The sequence below is a fragment of the Amia ocellicauda genome, chromosome 5, assembly GCF_036373705.1.
Source record: "Amia ocellicauda isolate fAmiCal2 chromosome 5, fAmiCal2.hap1, whole genome shotgun sequence".
In the NCBI taxonomy this organism is placed as follows: domain Eukaryota; kingdom Metazoa; phylum Chordata; class Actinopteri; order Amiiformes; family Amiidae; genus Amia; species Amia ocellicauda.
In genome coordinates this window covers 29,192,191-29,208,655 of record NC_089854.1, presented here as the reverse complement: position 1 = coordinate 29,208,655, position 16,465 = coordinate 29,192,191, and the positions used below count along the sequence as shown (strand labels likewise).

Here is a 16,465-nt window from a genome sequence, read left to right as displayed (position 1 = left end):
TGAAAGTCCTTCAAGGATCACTACTGAGGTAACTCAGGTAAGCAGTTATCTGCATGTAGCCTACTTTTATTGATTCATTCTTGTGGTTCTTCAAATAACGCTTCTATATGGTTGTGCACTTATTTCTTGTTGGGAGTTTAGAAAGCTAATGATGCACTGGAATAAAGAAAAATAAAAAAAATAGTGCCCCCCCCCTCCCCCACCCCCTGCCTCAAAAAAATGAAACCTTTTGGAATACATAACTTTCATGGCTAATATAAACAGCCGTACATGTTGCATACGTTTTTTTTTTTTTTGGCAGACTGTGTTACTTGCAGTGTGGAAGTGTCTCAATTGTGTATTTAGTTTGGTATCCATGGTGTATTTACTATTTACTAAAAAATACTCAATTGAAATGACACTGCACAAGAGTGCTGAACAGCTGAATTCTTAGCTTTTTGGTATTTCAGAGGTTACAGCTGATTAAATGTTCCAAGATTGGTGTCTCTGGTGTTCAATCCTTATAATCAGATTTGTTAACCATAGAAGATGACCATTCAAGGTAAACCAGATTGATCAAAGTGATCTATAAAGGACAGCAGGGAAAGGCAGAAATGCATACAACACTGAAGAAATTCCACAAACACAGGAAAATAGGATGCAAGTAGACTACTTTTTATCAAGAGCTGAATGAAACGTTTAGAGTATATGATTCATATTGTATGAATCCTTTCGGTACATGTACTTGGTTTTCCTTCATTCTCCTTCTTTGACCTTTTAAAACAAAGAAAAAAGTTAGTTAGTTAAAAAATAGTTAATCCATTGAGATTTCTGTGCTTTTACTAGTAAAATATGTATTGTTTGATTCATGATATTGATGTAAATATTTTTCATTTGCAAGATCTTTCATGTTAACATCTTCCTATAATAATAATAATATCAGCTGCAAAATAGCATTTTTTATTATTATCACCAAAACCTACAAATTTTTACTTCATAGACTTCAATAAAGGAAAAATACCTTCGTCATTTCACGGCTCTTGATTCTCAGCTTGTTGACCTGGGATTCAGCGATGTCTGCACGCTCCTCAGATTCTTCCAGCTCATGCTGTGCCTTCCTGAACTTGGAGAGATGGGTATTGACTTGTTCCTCCTGGAAGGCAAACATATTAAATTGTATGTTACAGATTTAGGGAGGAACTACTGAAATGTTTATTAAAATATATATTTCTGTAATCAATTATTTTACAGTGTAAATTATGACTGATTCAATACTTTTTAAATCTCTGACTTACAGCTTCTTCAGCCTGTCTCTTGTAAGCCTTCACTTTGAGCTGCAGCTTGTCAACCAGATCCTGGAGTCTGTTCACATTCTTCTTGTCCTCCTCAGCCTGCAGGCAATAACATTACACACGCTGTATTAGTGCAGAAATTGACTTTTTGTATATCAGTGTATTTATTGGTTATAATTGGTACATTACCTGGTAGGTGAGCTCCTTGACTCTTCTCTCATATTTGCGGAGACCTTTAATGGCATCGGCTCCACGTCGTTGCTCGGCTTCCAGTTCATTTTCCAGCTCACGCACCTAGAAATCAATCTGAATGTAAGTGTGGAGCTCTTTATTGTATTTCTGTAATGGTGAATCAATTCATAACAGCCAATTTACCCTGGCCTCCAGTTTCTGGAGCTGCTTCTTTCCACCCTTCATTGCCAGCTGCTCAGCCTCATCCAGACGGTGCTGCAGGTCCTTCACTGTGACCTCCAGGTTCTTCTTCATTCTCTCCAGGTGAGAGCTGGTGTCCTGCTCCTTCTTCAGCTCCTCAGCCATCATAGCAGCCTGAAAGTTTTAGAATGCTTTTCTAGGTTACATGAACTCTGCTATACTGTTTTAGTACTGCTGCATTGCATGGAATAAGTTACATTTTATTAACTTTAATTTGCTGATTTAATAAAATGTCTCATATTGAAAGGCAGTAGGAAATACTGACACTAAGTATTACTCACATCAGTAATAGCCTTCTTGGCCTTTTCTTCTGCATTCCTTGCTTCCTGGATGGTGTCATCAACTTCACCTTGGAGCTGAGCAATGTCAGTCTCAAGCTTCTTCTTTGTGTTGATCAGGCTGGTATTCTGAAACAATTTTAGTTGTAATGTAATTAGAAATACAGAGCCCACTGGAAATACACTGTATATGAAAAAGCAATAATATTATGTTATAGGGAAACATTACATTTCCAAAAAGCATTAAACTTTGTTTTAACCTGGGAGTGCAGCAGCTGCACACGTTCACTGGCATCAAGCAATTCTTGCTCCGCCAATTTGCGTGCTCTCTCTGTCTGTTCCAGGGCAGCCCTCATTTCCTCAATCTCAGCCATCATGAGGGTGTTCCTTCGCTCCACCATGGCAACCTGTTCCTTCATGTCCTCCTGTCCCCTGATAGCATCATCCAGGTGCAGTTGGGCATCCTGATTAATATGGGAAGGAATTAATACTTTTACAAACTGAACGTGATGCAGGTAGGTCTAATTCCAGGTTACATTACATCTTATACCTTGAGTTGTCCTTGGACGTTCCTCAGTTGTTTCTGGGCCTCGGCAGCCTGGCGGTTGGCGTGGCTCAGCTGGATTTCCATCTCATTGAGATCTCCCTCCATCTTTTTCTTCACTCTCAGGGCATCATTCCTGCTCCTGATCTCGGCCTCAAGACTACTTTGCATTTGGTCAATAATCCTTTGGCTGTTTCTCTTGTTCTGCTCAAGCTCCTCATCTTTCTCAGCAATCTTTCTGTCAATCTCTGACTTGATTTGGTTTAGTTCCAGCTGAATACGAAGGATCTTCGCTTCCTCATGCTCCAGTGTAGCCTATTAATAAGATAAGCACAGACAGGTTCTTTCTAGGAGTGTTGAATTGTCCATGTTTGACTACTTATATCAACAGCAACTTACAGTGTAATAAGTTTAACAGATAGTGATAAACACAGAAGTAGTGTATTTAAAAGCATAATCCATTGCTTTACTGTTCAAGGTAGTGTTTTGATATTTTGAAAGTGGTGGATTAAAAATAGAAACAGGAAAAAAAAAATTATTAATGGAATCCTGATGTCACCTTTTGGAGGACTGTACATGCATTTTATAAAATCTGAGTTTGTAAATGGTTTAAAGACACCTGTTATAATTGAAAAAAAAAATGTTTTAGTGTGGGTGATAGAGATTTTTGTCCTACACATTGATAAATGGTGTAGTCCAAAGTGTGGACAATAGACTTTGGATTCTAAGCCAAGTACCTCGGCCTCCTCTAGGGCAGTTTGGAATTCAGACTTCTCTGTCTCAGCTTGTTTCTTTGCCTTCTCCAGCTCGTGAATTGTTTTTCCACTCTCACCAATCTGTTCAGTGAGGTCTGAGATCTCCTCTGTTTTACAGACGAGAAAAACATTGTTAAACAACAATTACCAGACTAAGCTGTCTGGTATTAGATTGTTCTTTATTCATGAATATATACTACATATTGAATAATTCATTTTAGTAAAAATAAGGTAAAAGTAAAAATATATATGTACACTTATGTGTCAAAAAGGTCACCCAAACCAACACTTAGTAACCTTGAATATCTTTTATGCACATTTAACTTTTGAATAACAGAACAAACCAATTAAAAAAGTAATTGTTTATCAATCCTAATCAGACATACTGTACCTTAGTTATCATAAGTTGTGTATTGTTCTACAATAAATATAAATAAAGAATTCAAATAATTATTTCCATATTGACATCTAAATGTTTAGACTAAATTAATTTCTGAGATGCCTATTTTAAGATGCAGTGCACTTTTTCTTAAATGCTCTTTCTTACGCTGTAAGTTCTTGTTCTCGCGCTTAAGGGTCTCAAGATGATCCAGAGCCTCTTCATAGGAGTTCTTCATCTTGAAAAGCTCAGTGCTGAGAGAGCGAGCTTCTTTTAGACTTGACTCCAGCTCTGCCTGGCCCTCCTCAAACTTCTGCTTCCATTCTGCCAGAACCTGACAAAAATAAATATACTCGTTACAACTGTAATTGGAATGTCTTATTGCATTTTTCAATTGTAATTGGAAGCATGTTTTTGTTGGACATGCAAATAAAACATCAGCTTGGCAATGGATGTCCTGATGAGTTCAGTATTACACACTGTATCTAATACGATTAGATCGGTAATACATATTGCTTGCTCATTTCTTTAATTACTCTTATTACTGTCAGATACTAGTCTTTAATCATTTGTGGATTGATGTTCATATTTGGAAAACAGATATCATATAATAATAATTCACAGTTTTATTATGCTTCTTGCGTTCTTGATTGTTTTCCTCCTTGCTCCCTTTCCCGTAGCCCTTGACTGTGACCCTACATCATGACAGAACTCAGCTTTTACCATCCAGGATGTAGGAAGTCACTTATTGTACTTGCCTGTGTAAATTGTAAATTGGAATTTGTAAAATGTATTATATTTTGAATTGTTTTAGTTAAATTGAATTTGTAATGATTGATGCCTTTTACTTAACTGTATTATTGCACTTTTTTTTGCACGTATGTTGTAAGTCGCCCTGGATAAGGGCGTCTGCCAAGAAATAAAAAAAAAAAAAAAAAAAAAAAAAATAATAATAATAATAATAATAATAATAATAATAATAATTATAGCTTATACATTTTCCTTTATTAGACTACATACCTTGTCAAAGTTCCTCTGTTTCTTATCAAGGGCAGCTGCTTGAGCGTTTGCTCTCTCCACATCAATCATGAGGTCTTCCACCTCACCCTGCAGCCTCTGCTTGGTCTTTTCCAGAGAGGCGCACTTGGAGTTCATAGCCTCAATTTGTTCCTCAGCATCTTGCAAGCGCTGGGCAAGCTTTTTCCTAGGGAATGTTTTGAATGATTAGAAAATGGACAAGATTTTAAAACTTACTATAAATAAATTAATGTTAAAGTGCAAAGTGTACTTGGCTTCCTCAAGCTCCTCAGTGCGCTGGATGGCATCAGTTTCGTATTTTATTCTCCACTGAGCCACTTCACTGTTGGCCTTGGACATTCCGCGCTGAAGTTCAGCCTTGGCCTCCTGCTCCTCCTCATATTGCTCCCGGAGCAGGTCACAGTCATGGCGAGCTGATTGTAAAGCATGAGCCAGGGCATTCTTAGCCTGCAGAAAAAATTAACACATCAAGAAATAAAAAGTATATAATTTTCCATATATAGACTATAATGAATTTTATCTTGTGCTAACAGACACAACTACCCAAAGGATATATCACCTTGGTTTCCTCTTCCATATGCCTTTTCAGCTCTTCAATTTGTTGAGTGTAGGCCTGCTTTCCTCTTGTTAGTTGGGATACCAGAGCTTCTTTCTCATCCAGTTGGCGTGCAAATTCACCTAATGAATACATAATACAAGTTATCAGTTCTTGACTGAAAGAGTTGTTCCCTCTCCCCACAAAAACAAAAAAGGAAATAAATTGTGATGGACATACCATTTTCTGTGTTTAGTCTTGCTTTTTGTGTACTCAGGTCATTAATCTGGCGTGTGTTCTCATCACTCTTAGACTTGAGTTCACTGAGTTGGTCCTCCAGAGTACGGCACATCTTCTCCAGATTAGCCTATAATGAAAATATAATTTAAAGCTTTATAATTTTATGTAAAATCAGACAAAATTGTGTAAGAAAGCACTTTATATTTACCTTGGATTTGGCTATGGCTTCCATGTTGCTGGAGAGGTCATCGATTTCCATTTTGTATTCACTCTTCTCCTTCTCCAGCTTCTGCTTGACGCGCTGAAGGTTGTCAATCTGTTCTCCTAATTCTGCCACGCTGTCGGCCTGCTTCTTGCGGAGGGCAGCAGCGGTGGCCTCGTGCTGCAGAGTCGACTCTTCAAGGTCGCGGCGGAGCTTCAGGAATTCAGCTTCACGTTTCTTGTTCATCTCAATCTGAGCAGAAGTGGCACCACCAGCCTCTTCAAGCCTTTCACTGATCTCCTCAAGTTCCCTGGAGAGATCAGCCCTCTGCTTCTCAATCTTTGCACGAGCAGCACGTTCAGCCTCCGTTTCTTCCTCCAGTTCTTCAATACGAGCCTAACATTTGGAAGTGTTATTAGTATACAATCTAAACCCTGTTAAAACAATGCACAAAATAACAAATACTGTTATATGACAGAAAATAATGTTGTATATATACACAGAGTAAATAATATAGTGTATATATATATATATATATGTGTACAGTATTATTTATGGTCATATAACAACAACAACAACAACAACACAAGTAATAGTAATCACGCAACACATAGTAGATTGACCACATCCAGGTTTATACCGGTGCATTTAACATATGTCCTTGCTAGATGGGTACGTTTCCTCGAGTTTGGATTTGAAATTCTGCTTACCAGTAAGTTGTTGTTACTATTATTATAATAAAAAAAACTGGGTTGCACCACTGCACCCATCTAATAGCAAATGAGAGCGGGACGGAACATGTGTGCTTGTGCTTTAAAGTTTCTTTTTGTTGTAGTTTTTGTTCTCTCACACGGCCTAAATAGCACTGCAGGAAACCCTGTATATATATAAACCCATATTCGCTACTGTTTTTAGTGTGTATTTAAAACATTTAATTAACACAAGGTAACTGTATTACTTCGTAAATTCGCTTCCATTGCTTTTAAAAAGCGTAATATAATGATTGACAGTTACTCCTCCCACATTCTAAAAACTCGATACTTGCGATACGTGCTTTGTATTTTGCCCAAAATAATATATCGAATATATCGCAAAAACTTGATATATTGCCTAGCCCTAGTCCTAAACTTGAATTATATTCTCTGTTTACTTTGACCTTAGACGACTATGCTTTAATAATCCATGCAAACCTAGGCTTTTTGGTAATGCAACAGTTTAAGTGTGGTATTGTATTTGAATTGCCTAAGAATACCTGGAGCTCCTTAATCTTCTTCTGCAGCTGAACACCCAGAGTTTGTTCATCCTCAATCTTACTGAGGAGTTGGCTTGTTTCAAAGTCCTTCCTGTTAAGTGAAAAGAATATCAGCATATGTCCTCATTTATTTATTTCACTTCTTCACTCTTGTTACTTTTAGGAAAGGATTACTTTTTGATCTTCTCCTCTGACTGTTGTTTGTCATTTTCCAGATCCATTATGGATTCCTGGGCTAGTTTCAGATCACCCTCCAGCTTTCTCTTGGCCCTCTCAAGGTCCATTCGGAGTTTCTTCTCTTGTTCCAGTGAACCCTCAAGCTTAAAAATGATAAATATATATGAACATACTGATTTTATTACTGCAATATTGTAATGCTTTAAAATGTTTCTTGTGTAAACTGTAAGCTACTTCTGGATAATAATGTCAGCTAATAAATACATACATAAATAAAAATAATAAGGATTAATTAATAATAAACTATGAAAGCTATGTTTTTATGACCTATATGACCCTCCAACTTACATCATCCACTTGTTGTTCAAGCTTGCTCTTGGCTTTAGTCAGAGTGTTGACTTTGTCTTCCTCTGCTTGAAGGTCATCCAGAGTCTGCTGGTGTGCTTCTTGGAGGGCTTTCTTCTCCTTGGATAATTTAGCAATGGTTTCATCCTGGATGGCCATCTCTTCAGTCAGGTTTTTCACCTAGAGGATTTTTTTTTCATGATTTAAACATCTTTCAAATGATGGTAATATGAATTTCTTATTTCTTAAATATTTACCTTGTTTTCAGTGGCATGTTTCTCCTTCTCCACTTTGGCCAAGGTGAGCTCTAAGTCATCAATGTCTTTCTTGAGCTCAGAGCACTCATCCTCCAGTTTCCTCTTCTTGGCAGTCAGCTCAGCGTTCATTTCCTCCTCATCCTCCAGTCTCTCTGAAATATCCTTCACTTTGGCCTCAAGCTGGATTTTGTTTTTGATCAGTCCCTCACATCTTTCCTCAGCATCTGAGAGATTCTCAGTCTCCTGTTCATAAAGTTGTAATCATTAGTGATTTATTTTCATTAGAAAAAAAAACTAATTGTGACACCACAATCTGCAATGTATTATTTGCATACAATGGTTGATTTGAATGTCATTAACATAACCTTATTGATTTTTAAAAAATGCTAAAAGTTTATATTATATTTGTATATTGTATGCTTAAATATTTCATAGTGTCTAAATGATTTCTTACAGACTGGACTTGCAACAGCAGGTCATTATTTTCCTGCAGCAGAGACACCATCTTCTCCTCAAGCTCCTTTCTCTTGGCTTCTGCCTTTTTCAGATCTTCCTTGCACTTCACAAATTCTTCCTTCATGTTGGCAAATTCCTTCTCAGTTTCTGCGCTCTTCAGAAGTGGCTTGATCTTGAAGTACAGCTTCATCCATGGCCAGTGTTTCACATTCATGAATGAGCGGATGTTGTATTGAATGGTGAAAACCGACTCTCTGTAGGAGAGATGGTTAGTTTTGCTTAGTAATTTAATATTGTATACAGCATTACAGAGATAGACAAGAGTAAGGCTGCAGTAGCAAATACAAATATAAAGTAGAACAAACTTAAAGGAGGTATGGTAATTCAGCAAATACTGTTTGGCTGCTAGATGGGAAATATTATCTTCTCATAGATCATAAATGTTAAAATATGATTCTGGGGGTACTAAGCATATGAGGATTTTGACCCCTGTTATTAAAGCCCATGTGCAGACGAGTACAACATAATTATGTCTCTCTAGTTAACATATTAAAGATATACAGTACTGTGCAAAAGTTTTAGACAGGTGTGAAAAAATGCTGTAAAGTAAGAATGCTTTCAAAAATAAACATGTTAATAGATTATATTTATCAATTAACTAAATGCAAAGTGAGTGGACAGAAAGACAAATCTACATCAAATCCATATTTGGTGAGACCACCCTTTGCCTTCAAAATAGCATAAATTCTTTTAGGTACACTTGCACACAGTTTTTGAAGGAACTCGGCAAGTAGGTTGGCCCAAAAAACTTGGATAACTTACCACACCACTAAAAATGTGGTGTTTTTATTCTTGCTATTAAAAAAAAATGATGACAGAAAATGTTCAAAATTAATTATTAAAATAAAGCAGTAAAGTCTGATTTTACTAACTATGATTGAGAAATGTTTACAGTCTAAATAACACATACAGAAGACTGAATTTGTGTGTGTGTCATCTGTATAAACCAATCTAATTATATAGTTGGAAAATGGCCAATTAATTAATTGGAATCTGAGAATTGTGTTTACAATATATCAGAAATGCTCGTCACATGTCGTGTCCTTTCCGGTTACAAACGTTCAGTTCCACCTACAGACTTAGTGATCAAGGAATAATGAAACAGCTGTTAATTCGCAGTTGTGAGTGTATTTTCAATCTCTGGTGACACAATTATATTCCAAATTGAGAAATGTATTTTGTGTCTGCAGTTTTGAAAAATGTTGCCACATTTTCCTGTTACCTTCTTTCCATCATTTGTTGGAACTCCACTCTCATCAAGAAACCCCGACAAAGGGCCTGAGTACTAGTAATAAGTTTAGCAAGTTTATCATCTCGCATCTCCTCAAGTGTACCCAGCAGGCCAGCTTTAAAGAAAACCTGTAGAGCAGAAGAGATTATGACTTATGACTTTATCATCACTTCTTTCTTGCTGATATACTTCAATCATACTGCAATATTATTTGTATATAAATTATGAAGAACTGGTAGTCTGCTTTAATTTGGAATTCATATAGAGTTCTTGCACCAAATTCATATAGAGTTCTTGCACCTGATGCACAATGTTGGTGATAACAGATGCACATTGTAGTCTATAAATGGCCTTTACAGTGTAATGAATTTCCTTTTTTTAAACATTTGGGGGATTAAAACATTGTTGTGTTCTTTCACTAAACATTGTAATACACTTCTAAGTGTAAAAATGTAGAATGCCCTATGGAACTGTCTGCTCTTTGATGATTTATGATATGAATGTATGCCCTTTGTCGGTATATAAGAAAGTATATTTCAGAAATGCTTGTCACATACTGTACTTTTGACTGCTTACCTTTGTGTGCCCAAATTTATACTGAGTGTGATCTACATCAATGGATCCCAAGAGCTTCTCTGAAGCTTTCTTGCTGTCAATGAACTGACCCTCTGGGATGGCACTAGCATTCAATATTTTGTATCTAGAAAATATAAGCGAGAATTTTGTTATTACAATATATCATTAGTATACTATGTGTATGTCTTCAGTTTGATCTGATATTGTATTTTACAATACCTTTGCTTGAAGTCTCCATAGAGGATTCTGCTTGGGAAACCTTTTCTGCAAATTCTGATACCTTCTAGCACACCATTGCACCTCAACTGGTGGATAACCAGGAAGTTTTCCATGAGACCTAAAATTAAAACGAAATGTTAACAGTAAACAATACCTGAAATATATGTTTTAGAATACAGCAGTATACTTAAATATTAAATATGTATGTTGACAGTACCTGGTGTCTTTGATTCATTAGGAATCAAGCAGCGCACAAAGTGAGGATGTGTGCTCCTCAAGTTGGTCATCAGCTTGCCCAAGTTCTCCTGTGTTGTGACAAGAGGACACATTGATTAAATGTTGGTACTTGCTGTTTTTTCAGTTTTGTTTTTAACTGTTGCCTCTTTTATGTTGTAACGTAATATAGTGGTTTAATGCTCAAGAAATATAAGAATAAAAATAAAAATGTTACCCTGAAGAGAGCAGACACTGTCTGAAATGAGCCACCCTTCTTCTTGGCACCCTTCTTTCCACTATCTGTTAAAATAAATAATAAAGGACAGTTATGTCAGTGCAATTCTTATGATTAACTTATTTTCAAGAAAACTGAAAAACTATATTACCGTCAGCTCCAGGATGACTGGCATACAGCAGGGCCATCAGCTTGACAGAGGATTTCTGGTACAGCCCCACCACTGTCTCATTCAGGGGGTCCTTGTTCTTGTCCAGCCATCCGGTGATATTGTAGTTCACAATTCCAGCATAGTGCACCAGGGAGAAGTGGGCTTCAGCCTTGCCTTTGGCAGGCTTGGGTTTCTGGAAGCAGTTGGATTTGCCAAGATGTTGGTCGTAGAGCTTGTTCTTGAAGGTTATGTCTGATGCCTTGGGGAACATGCACTCCTCTTCAAGGATGGAGAAGATGCCCATTGGCTGATGATATAATACAATCAATTTTGATTTACAAAGCATGGCCAAGTTGAGGTAACAATCCATTTACGTAACATTTTGTATTTTACCAACCTTCTCAATTAGCTCAATGCAGGCAGCCAAGTCCATACCGAAGTCAATGAACTCCCATTCAATTCCTTCCTTCTTGTACTCTTCTTGTTCCAGTACAAACATGTGGTGGTTGAAGAACTGTTGCAGTTTCTCATTGGTGAAGTTAATGCACAGCTGTTCCAAGCTATTGTACTAAATTAAGAAAGTTAATGTATTGTATATGGAGTAAATGAATGTTTTTTACATGCATTGCTCCCCCCTCCCCCCCCCTCACCCTCTTCAGTAATAGCTGAGAGTAAATGATTATGCCTATGTTAATAGTATTACTCACATCAAAAATCTCAAATCCTGCAATGTCCAGGACACCAATGAAGAACTGTCTTGATTGTTTTGTGTCCAACATCTGGTTGATACGAATGACCATCCACAAGAACATTTTCTCATATATAGACTTAGCCAGAGCATTAACAGAATTGTTTACCTAATACAATAATACAAAAAAATGTTTAGATAATATAGAACAGAAATGTGTACACCATGTATAATTGGAGAAAAATAATAAGTCTGAATGCCATACCTGCTGAACAGTCTGCCCCTTGGTCACATATTCATTTCCAACTTTCACTCTGGGATAACACAGGGCTTTGAGCAAGTCAGATGAGTTCAGGCCCAAGAGGTAAGCGACTTTGTCAGCCACTGAAACAAGAAATAAAAGGGCAGGTGTTGTAATAAAATTGATCGCTTTGGCGACTATGGATATAAGACTAATGTTGGTCTCACTGATACCACTGTAAGATGATGGGTGCCCAGCGAGCCTTAGGAAAATATGTGGCAGCTTCCCAGGTCAACACTTTTTTAATGTATTGTTTTATTTTTCCTTTCCACTGTACATATTTAGTATCAAAATAATACACCCATAAAACATAAATCAATATCTGAAGTTTACCCTCAGTGCCATCAGGTTCAGCCTGCTCCTCACGTTGTTTCTGCTTGAACTTCATATTACCATTGTGCATCACAGCGCCAGTCAGCTTGTAGATGCCAGCTTTCTCCTCACTTGTAAAGCCCAGAATATCAATGGCAGTCTGAAAGATTGCAAATACACTGATCAGCCATAACATTATGACCACCTGCCTAATATTGTGTAGGTCCCAAAACAGCCCTGACCCGTCTAGGCATGGACTCCACTAGACCTCGGATGGTGTGCTGTGGTATCTGGCACCAAGACATTAGCAGCAAATCCTTTAAGTACTGTAAGTTGTAAGGTGGGGCCTCCATGGACTTGTTTGTACAGCACATCCCACAGATGCTCGATTGGATTGAGATCTGGGGAATTTGGAGGCCAAGTCAATACCTTGAACTCGTCAGACCAGGCCACCTTCTTCCATTGCTCCGTGGTCCAGTTCTGATGCTCACGTGCCCATTGTAGGCGCTTTCGGCAGTGGACAGGGGTCAGCATGGGCACCCTGACTGGTCTGCGGCTACGCAGCCCCATACGCAACAAACTGCGATGCACTGTGTGTTCTGACACCTTTCTATCAGAACCAGCATTAGCTTTTTCAGCAATTTGAGCTACAGTAACTTGTCTGTTGGATCGGACCACATGGTCCAGCCTTCGCTCCCCATGTGCATCAGTCAGCCTTGGCCGCCAATGACCCTGCTGCCGGTTCACCGCTTTTCCTTCCTTGGACCACTTTTGATAGGTAGTGACCACAGCAGACCGGGAACACCCCACAAGAGCTGCAGTTTTGGAGATGCTCTGACCCAGTCGTCTAGCCATCACAATCTGTCCCTTGTCAAAGTCGCTCAGATCCTTACGCTTGCCCATTTTTCCTGCTTCTAACACATCAACTTTGAGGACAAAATGTTCACAAAATGTTGCTGCCTAATATATCCCACCCACTGACAGATGCCATCATAACGAGATTATCAGTGTTATTCACTTCACCTGTCAGTGGTCATAATGTTAGGGATGATCGGTGTATTCAATACCAGGAAAACATTACATTTAAGCATTGCAATCAGAACCTAATCAGCTAGACAGGATAACTTACATCTGTGGCATCCAGCTCCTCTTTGTCATCAATGCTGGCCACAGTGATCTGACCCTGGCTGATCATAGGGTAATCATAGGGATTGGTGGTGATCAGAAGCATGTCTGCATGAAACAAAAATATACATATTTAAAAAACAATAGCAATGATTATCTCCCTTCATTATTTTTTTTTTCCCTCCTACCAATAAGCTCTGGCTTGTGGTTGGTCATGATCTGATAAAAGATGTGGTAACTCCTTTCGTCAGACAGCTGGAATGTTACTCTGGACTTCTCTAACAAGTCTGAGAAAAAAAATACAATTACAATATTATTTAAAAATGTAAAATATAAAAATGAAAAATCATGAATATTAGTACTACCTTTAAGAAGAAGGAAAATGACTTACAAGTCTCAATATCAGCAGAAGCTAGTTTTCCTGTAGTTCCAAAATGGATTCTGATGAATTTACCCTATTTGAATAAAATAAGACAAAATTCAAATACTGACCGTGTAAATGGCAAGCACTTCATTTATTATTTGAGACTAGCATTTGATTTTTGACTTACAAAGCGAGAGGAGTTGTCATTCCTCACTGTCTTGGCGTTACCAAAAGCCTCCAGCAGAGGGTTAGCTGAGATGATTTGATCCTCCAGGGTTCCCTGTTAAGGACATTGGATAATTTAAATAATTGCTAAATCGCAGTCTTCCTGAACTATTCATATGCCATACATATTAATGTCTAACTTTTATCTTGCCAGGCTGTACATCTTTCTTCTTGTCAGATGACACTGCGATTGTCGCAAAGTATTGGATGACACGTTTCGTGTTCACAGTCTTTCCAGCACCAGATTCTCCACTGTAGGGCAATACAGACAAATTAAATGGACTTTAATAAAACCGAAATTCGTACCAGAACGCATAATTCATAATGTATTTTTTCAAATATAAATAACTTATACGTACGTTATCAGGATTGACTGGTTTTCACGATCTGTAGCAAAAATGAAAAAAATGTTTTACACCATTCTCAGTTAAACAAATTATATGAATGCATGACATAAACACCATAATTTATGTGAATACCTACCAGTGAGCATGTTCTGATAAGCACTATCAGAAACTGAGAAGATGTGTGGTGGAGCCTCCATGCGCTTTTTGCCTCTGTACGCTGTCACAACTTCTGCATTGTACACTGGGAGCCACTTGTAGGGGTTCACAGTTACACAAAACAGCCCAGAGTAGGTCTGAAAGAGTATAATTCAGAACTTCACTACACAATTCAGATGTATTCAACGATACATGTATGAATTAATTCACTACTTTTCTTTTTACCACAGTTTTATTGACTTACATAGATCATCCATGCTGCATAACGCTCTTTGAGGTTATACAGCACAGTTGCTTCACTGAGGTGGGTCATCATCGCCATGTCCTCAATTTTATCATACTTGGGAGGATTCATTGGGAAGATTTCATCTTCCTTAACTGTTAGAGTCTGAGAGACAAAATTGTAATATTAAGTAGACGACTTCCGCTGAATTAATGAAAAATAAGGCCTTTTGCAATTATACTACTAAATACTACTTACTAGGCCTCCCTCTGTTTTTACAGTGGCTTTGCCCCCTTCTTTGCTCTGGAGAGTACCTTTAAGGTACAACTCCTTGGGCTCAGACACAAACACAGCAGTTTTAGCATCAAATGGTTTGTTCTGAGCCTCAATTCTCTCCCTCTCAGGCTTCCTCAGGTATGTGGCAGCCGGGCCAAAAACGGCCATCTCCCCGTCCGCACTCATGGTGGCGATTTACTGTGGATTTAAAACATACAGTTACCAGACACCAGGAATTTAAACGACATGGGTCAAATACTAAAGCTTGCAATTAGAGCAAGTTCTACACCATCTAATTCAGAGATTAATCTTAATATTCTGTGGTATATTGAGATGATAAACAGATATTGCAAAGGAGACATCTAACGATATTGCATTTCAACTGTTTTCACATAAATTGGGAGTACTGAAGATAGAATTGAAAGACAAGGTGAATAAGGTGAATAAGTCTGTACTTTCATTATTTCTCTGGTTAAAAAACATTAGTGTTGAAGTCATCTGAAATTTTTTTGACATTTGACAAAAGATTTCATATACCTTTTATCTTATGGTATGTTACATTTTCCCAGTTTTCCTATTTTTGTCATAATCCTACTAACTATAATGCATTATTATTTTACACAATCTCCCTCTGTTTTTACAGTGGTTTTGCCTCCTTCTTTGCTCTGGATAACACCTTGAAGGTGAAGCTCCTTGGGCTCAGACACAAACACAGCAGTTTTAGCATCAAATGGTTTGTTTTGAGCCTCAAGTTTCTCCCTCTCTGGCTTCCGCAAATATTTGGAAGCTTGGCCATAAATCGCTATCTCCGAGTCTGTACTCATGATGACGATATACTGTGAGGTTAAAGCATATAGTTACAATCACAGGGAATTAAACTACAGGCATCAAATGTACTACACAAACTAGTAGCCTACTGAACTTCAGTATTAGTCAGATAATTGTATTGTACAGAGATCAGAATTATTTCTGTAAAAGAGACAATAATTAGGGACTTCGTTTGAGTCACAGATTTTGGGATTACTGAAACTGGAATTGAAACAGTAGGTTTTTACCTGCTTTGACAGCAATCACAGCAAGATGGTTTCAAATTCTGCAACACTGCAAAAAATAGATTAGATTAGAAATTAATTAACCACATGGAATGTAAATCTTGGACATGAGCAGAGATTGACAGTTGTTTATACCAATATGGTTAGTTGACGGATACAATAACTTAAATGATGATGTTTTTTGGTGTTACTTCTTTAAATTTAAAACTAATGTTCAGAAGTGAATTAAACTTGTGTGAAAATAGTTAATGGTTTACATTTTGAAGAGATTTAATCAATTTAGTTACAGATATTGTGAAGTAGGTTTTTATTATTTGTAGCTTTGTTTGTCAGAATAATTCAATCTAATTCAATCACAAATACCTATTAGCTAGATACAGAAGGATCTTACCACTTGTTTGAACTTGACAGCTTCACACTGGCGGGGGGGCATTTAAAGAACTGCTTTTATACAGATCATTTTGCTAGCCAAGCAAAAAGTTATTCTTCATTTGGTCATGTAACTCTGAACCAATCTCTCATTAGACTGTATTATTGCTTGCTACAT

General features: G+C 37.5%; 1 protein-coding gene across 1 annotated transcript; it reads right to left on the bottom strand.

Annotated features, from left to right (window-relative positions):
- Positions 1 to 633: 633 nt before the first annotated feature.
- On the bottom strand, positions 634 to 15,967 carry LOC136750000 (myosin heavy chain, fast skeletal muscle). The gene is made up of 40 exons (XM_066704700.1): positions 15,922 to 15,967; positions 14,849 to 15,064; positions 14,612 to 14,755; positions 14,348 to 14,504; positions 14,224 to 14,251; positions 14,005 to 14,116; positions 13,827 to 13,919; positions 13,667 to 13,730; positions 13,464 to 13,562; positions 13,280 to 13,383; positions 12,172 to 12,310; positions 11,803 to 11,921; positions 11,557 to 11,706; positions 11,247 to 11,417; positions 10,850 to 11,156; positions 10,699 to 10,763; positions 10,465 to 10,552; positions 10,248 to 10,365; positions 10,029 to 10,152; positions 9,444 to 9,580; positions 8,160 to 8,415; positions 7,706 to 7,948; positions 7,452 to 7,628; positions 7,101 to 7,246; positions 6,927 to 7,017; positions 5,681 to 6,070; positions 5,473 to 5,599; positions 5,257 to 5,375; positions 4,948 to 5,144; positions 4,680 to 4,863; positions 3,828 to 3,993; positions 3,263 to 3,387; positions 2,532 to 2,840; positions 2,242 to 2,445; positions 1,985 to 2,110; positions 1,647 to 1,817; positions 1,461 to 1,565; positions 1,275 to 1,370; positions 1,001 to 1,132; positions 634 to 753 (listed from the first exon to the last, which is right to left on the bottom strand). The coding sequence occupies exons 2-40, from the start codon at positions 15,050 to 15,052 to the stop codon at positions 736 to 738; spliced, it is 5,805 nt and encodes a 1,934-aa protein (XP_066560797.1). The 5' UTR covers positions 15,053 to 15,064; positions 15,922 to 15,967; the 3' UTR covers positions 634 to 735.
- Positions 15,968 to 16,465: the final 498 nt, after the last annotated feature.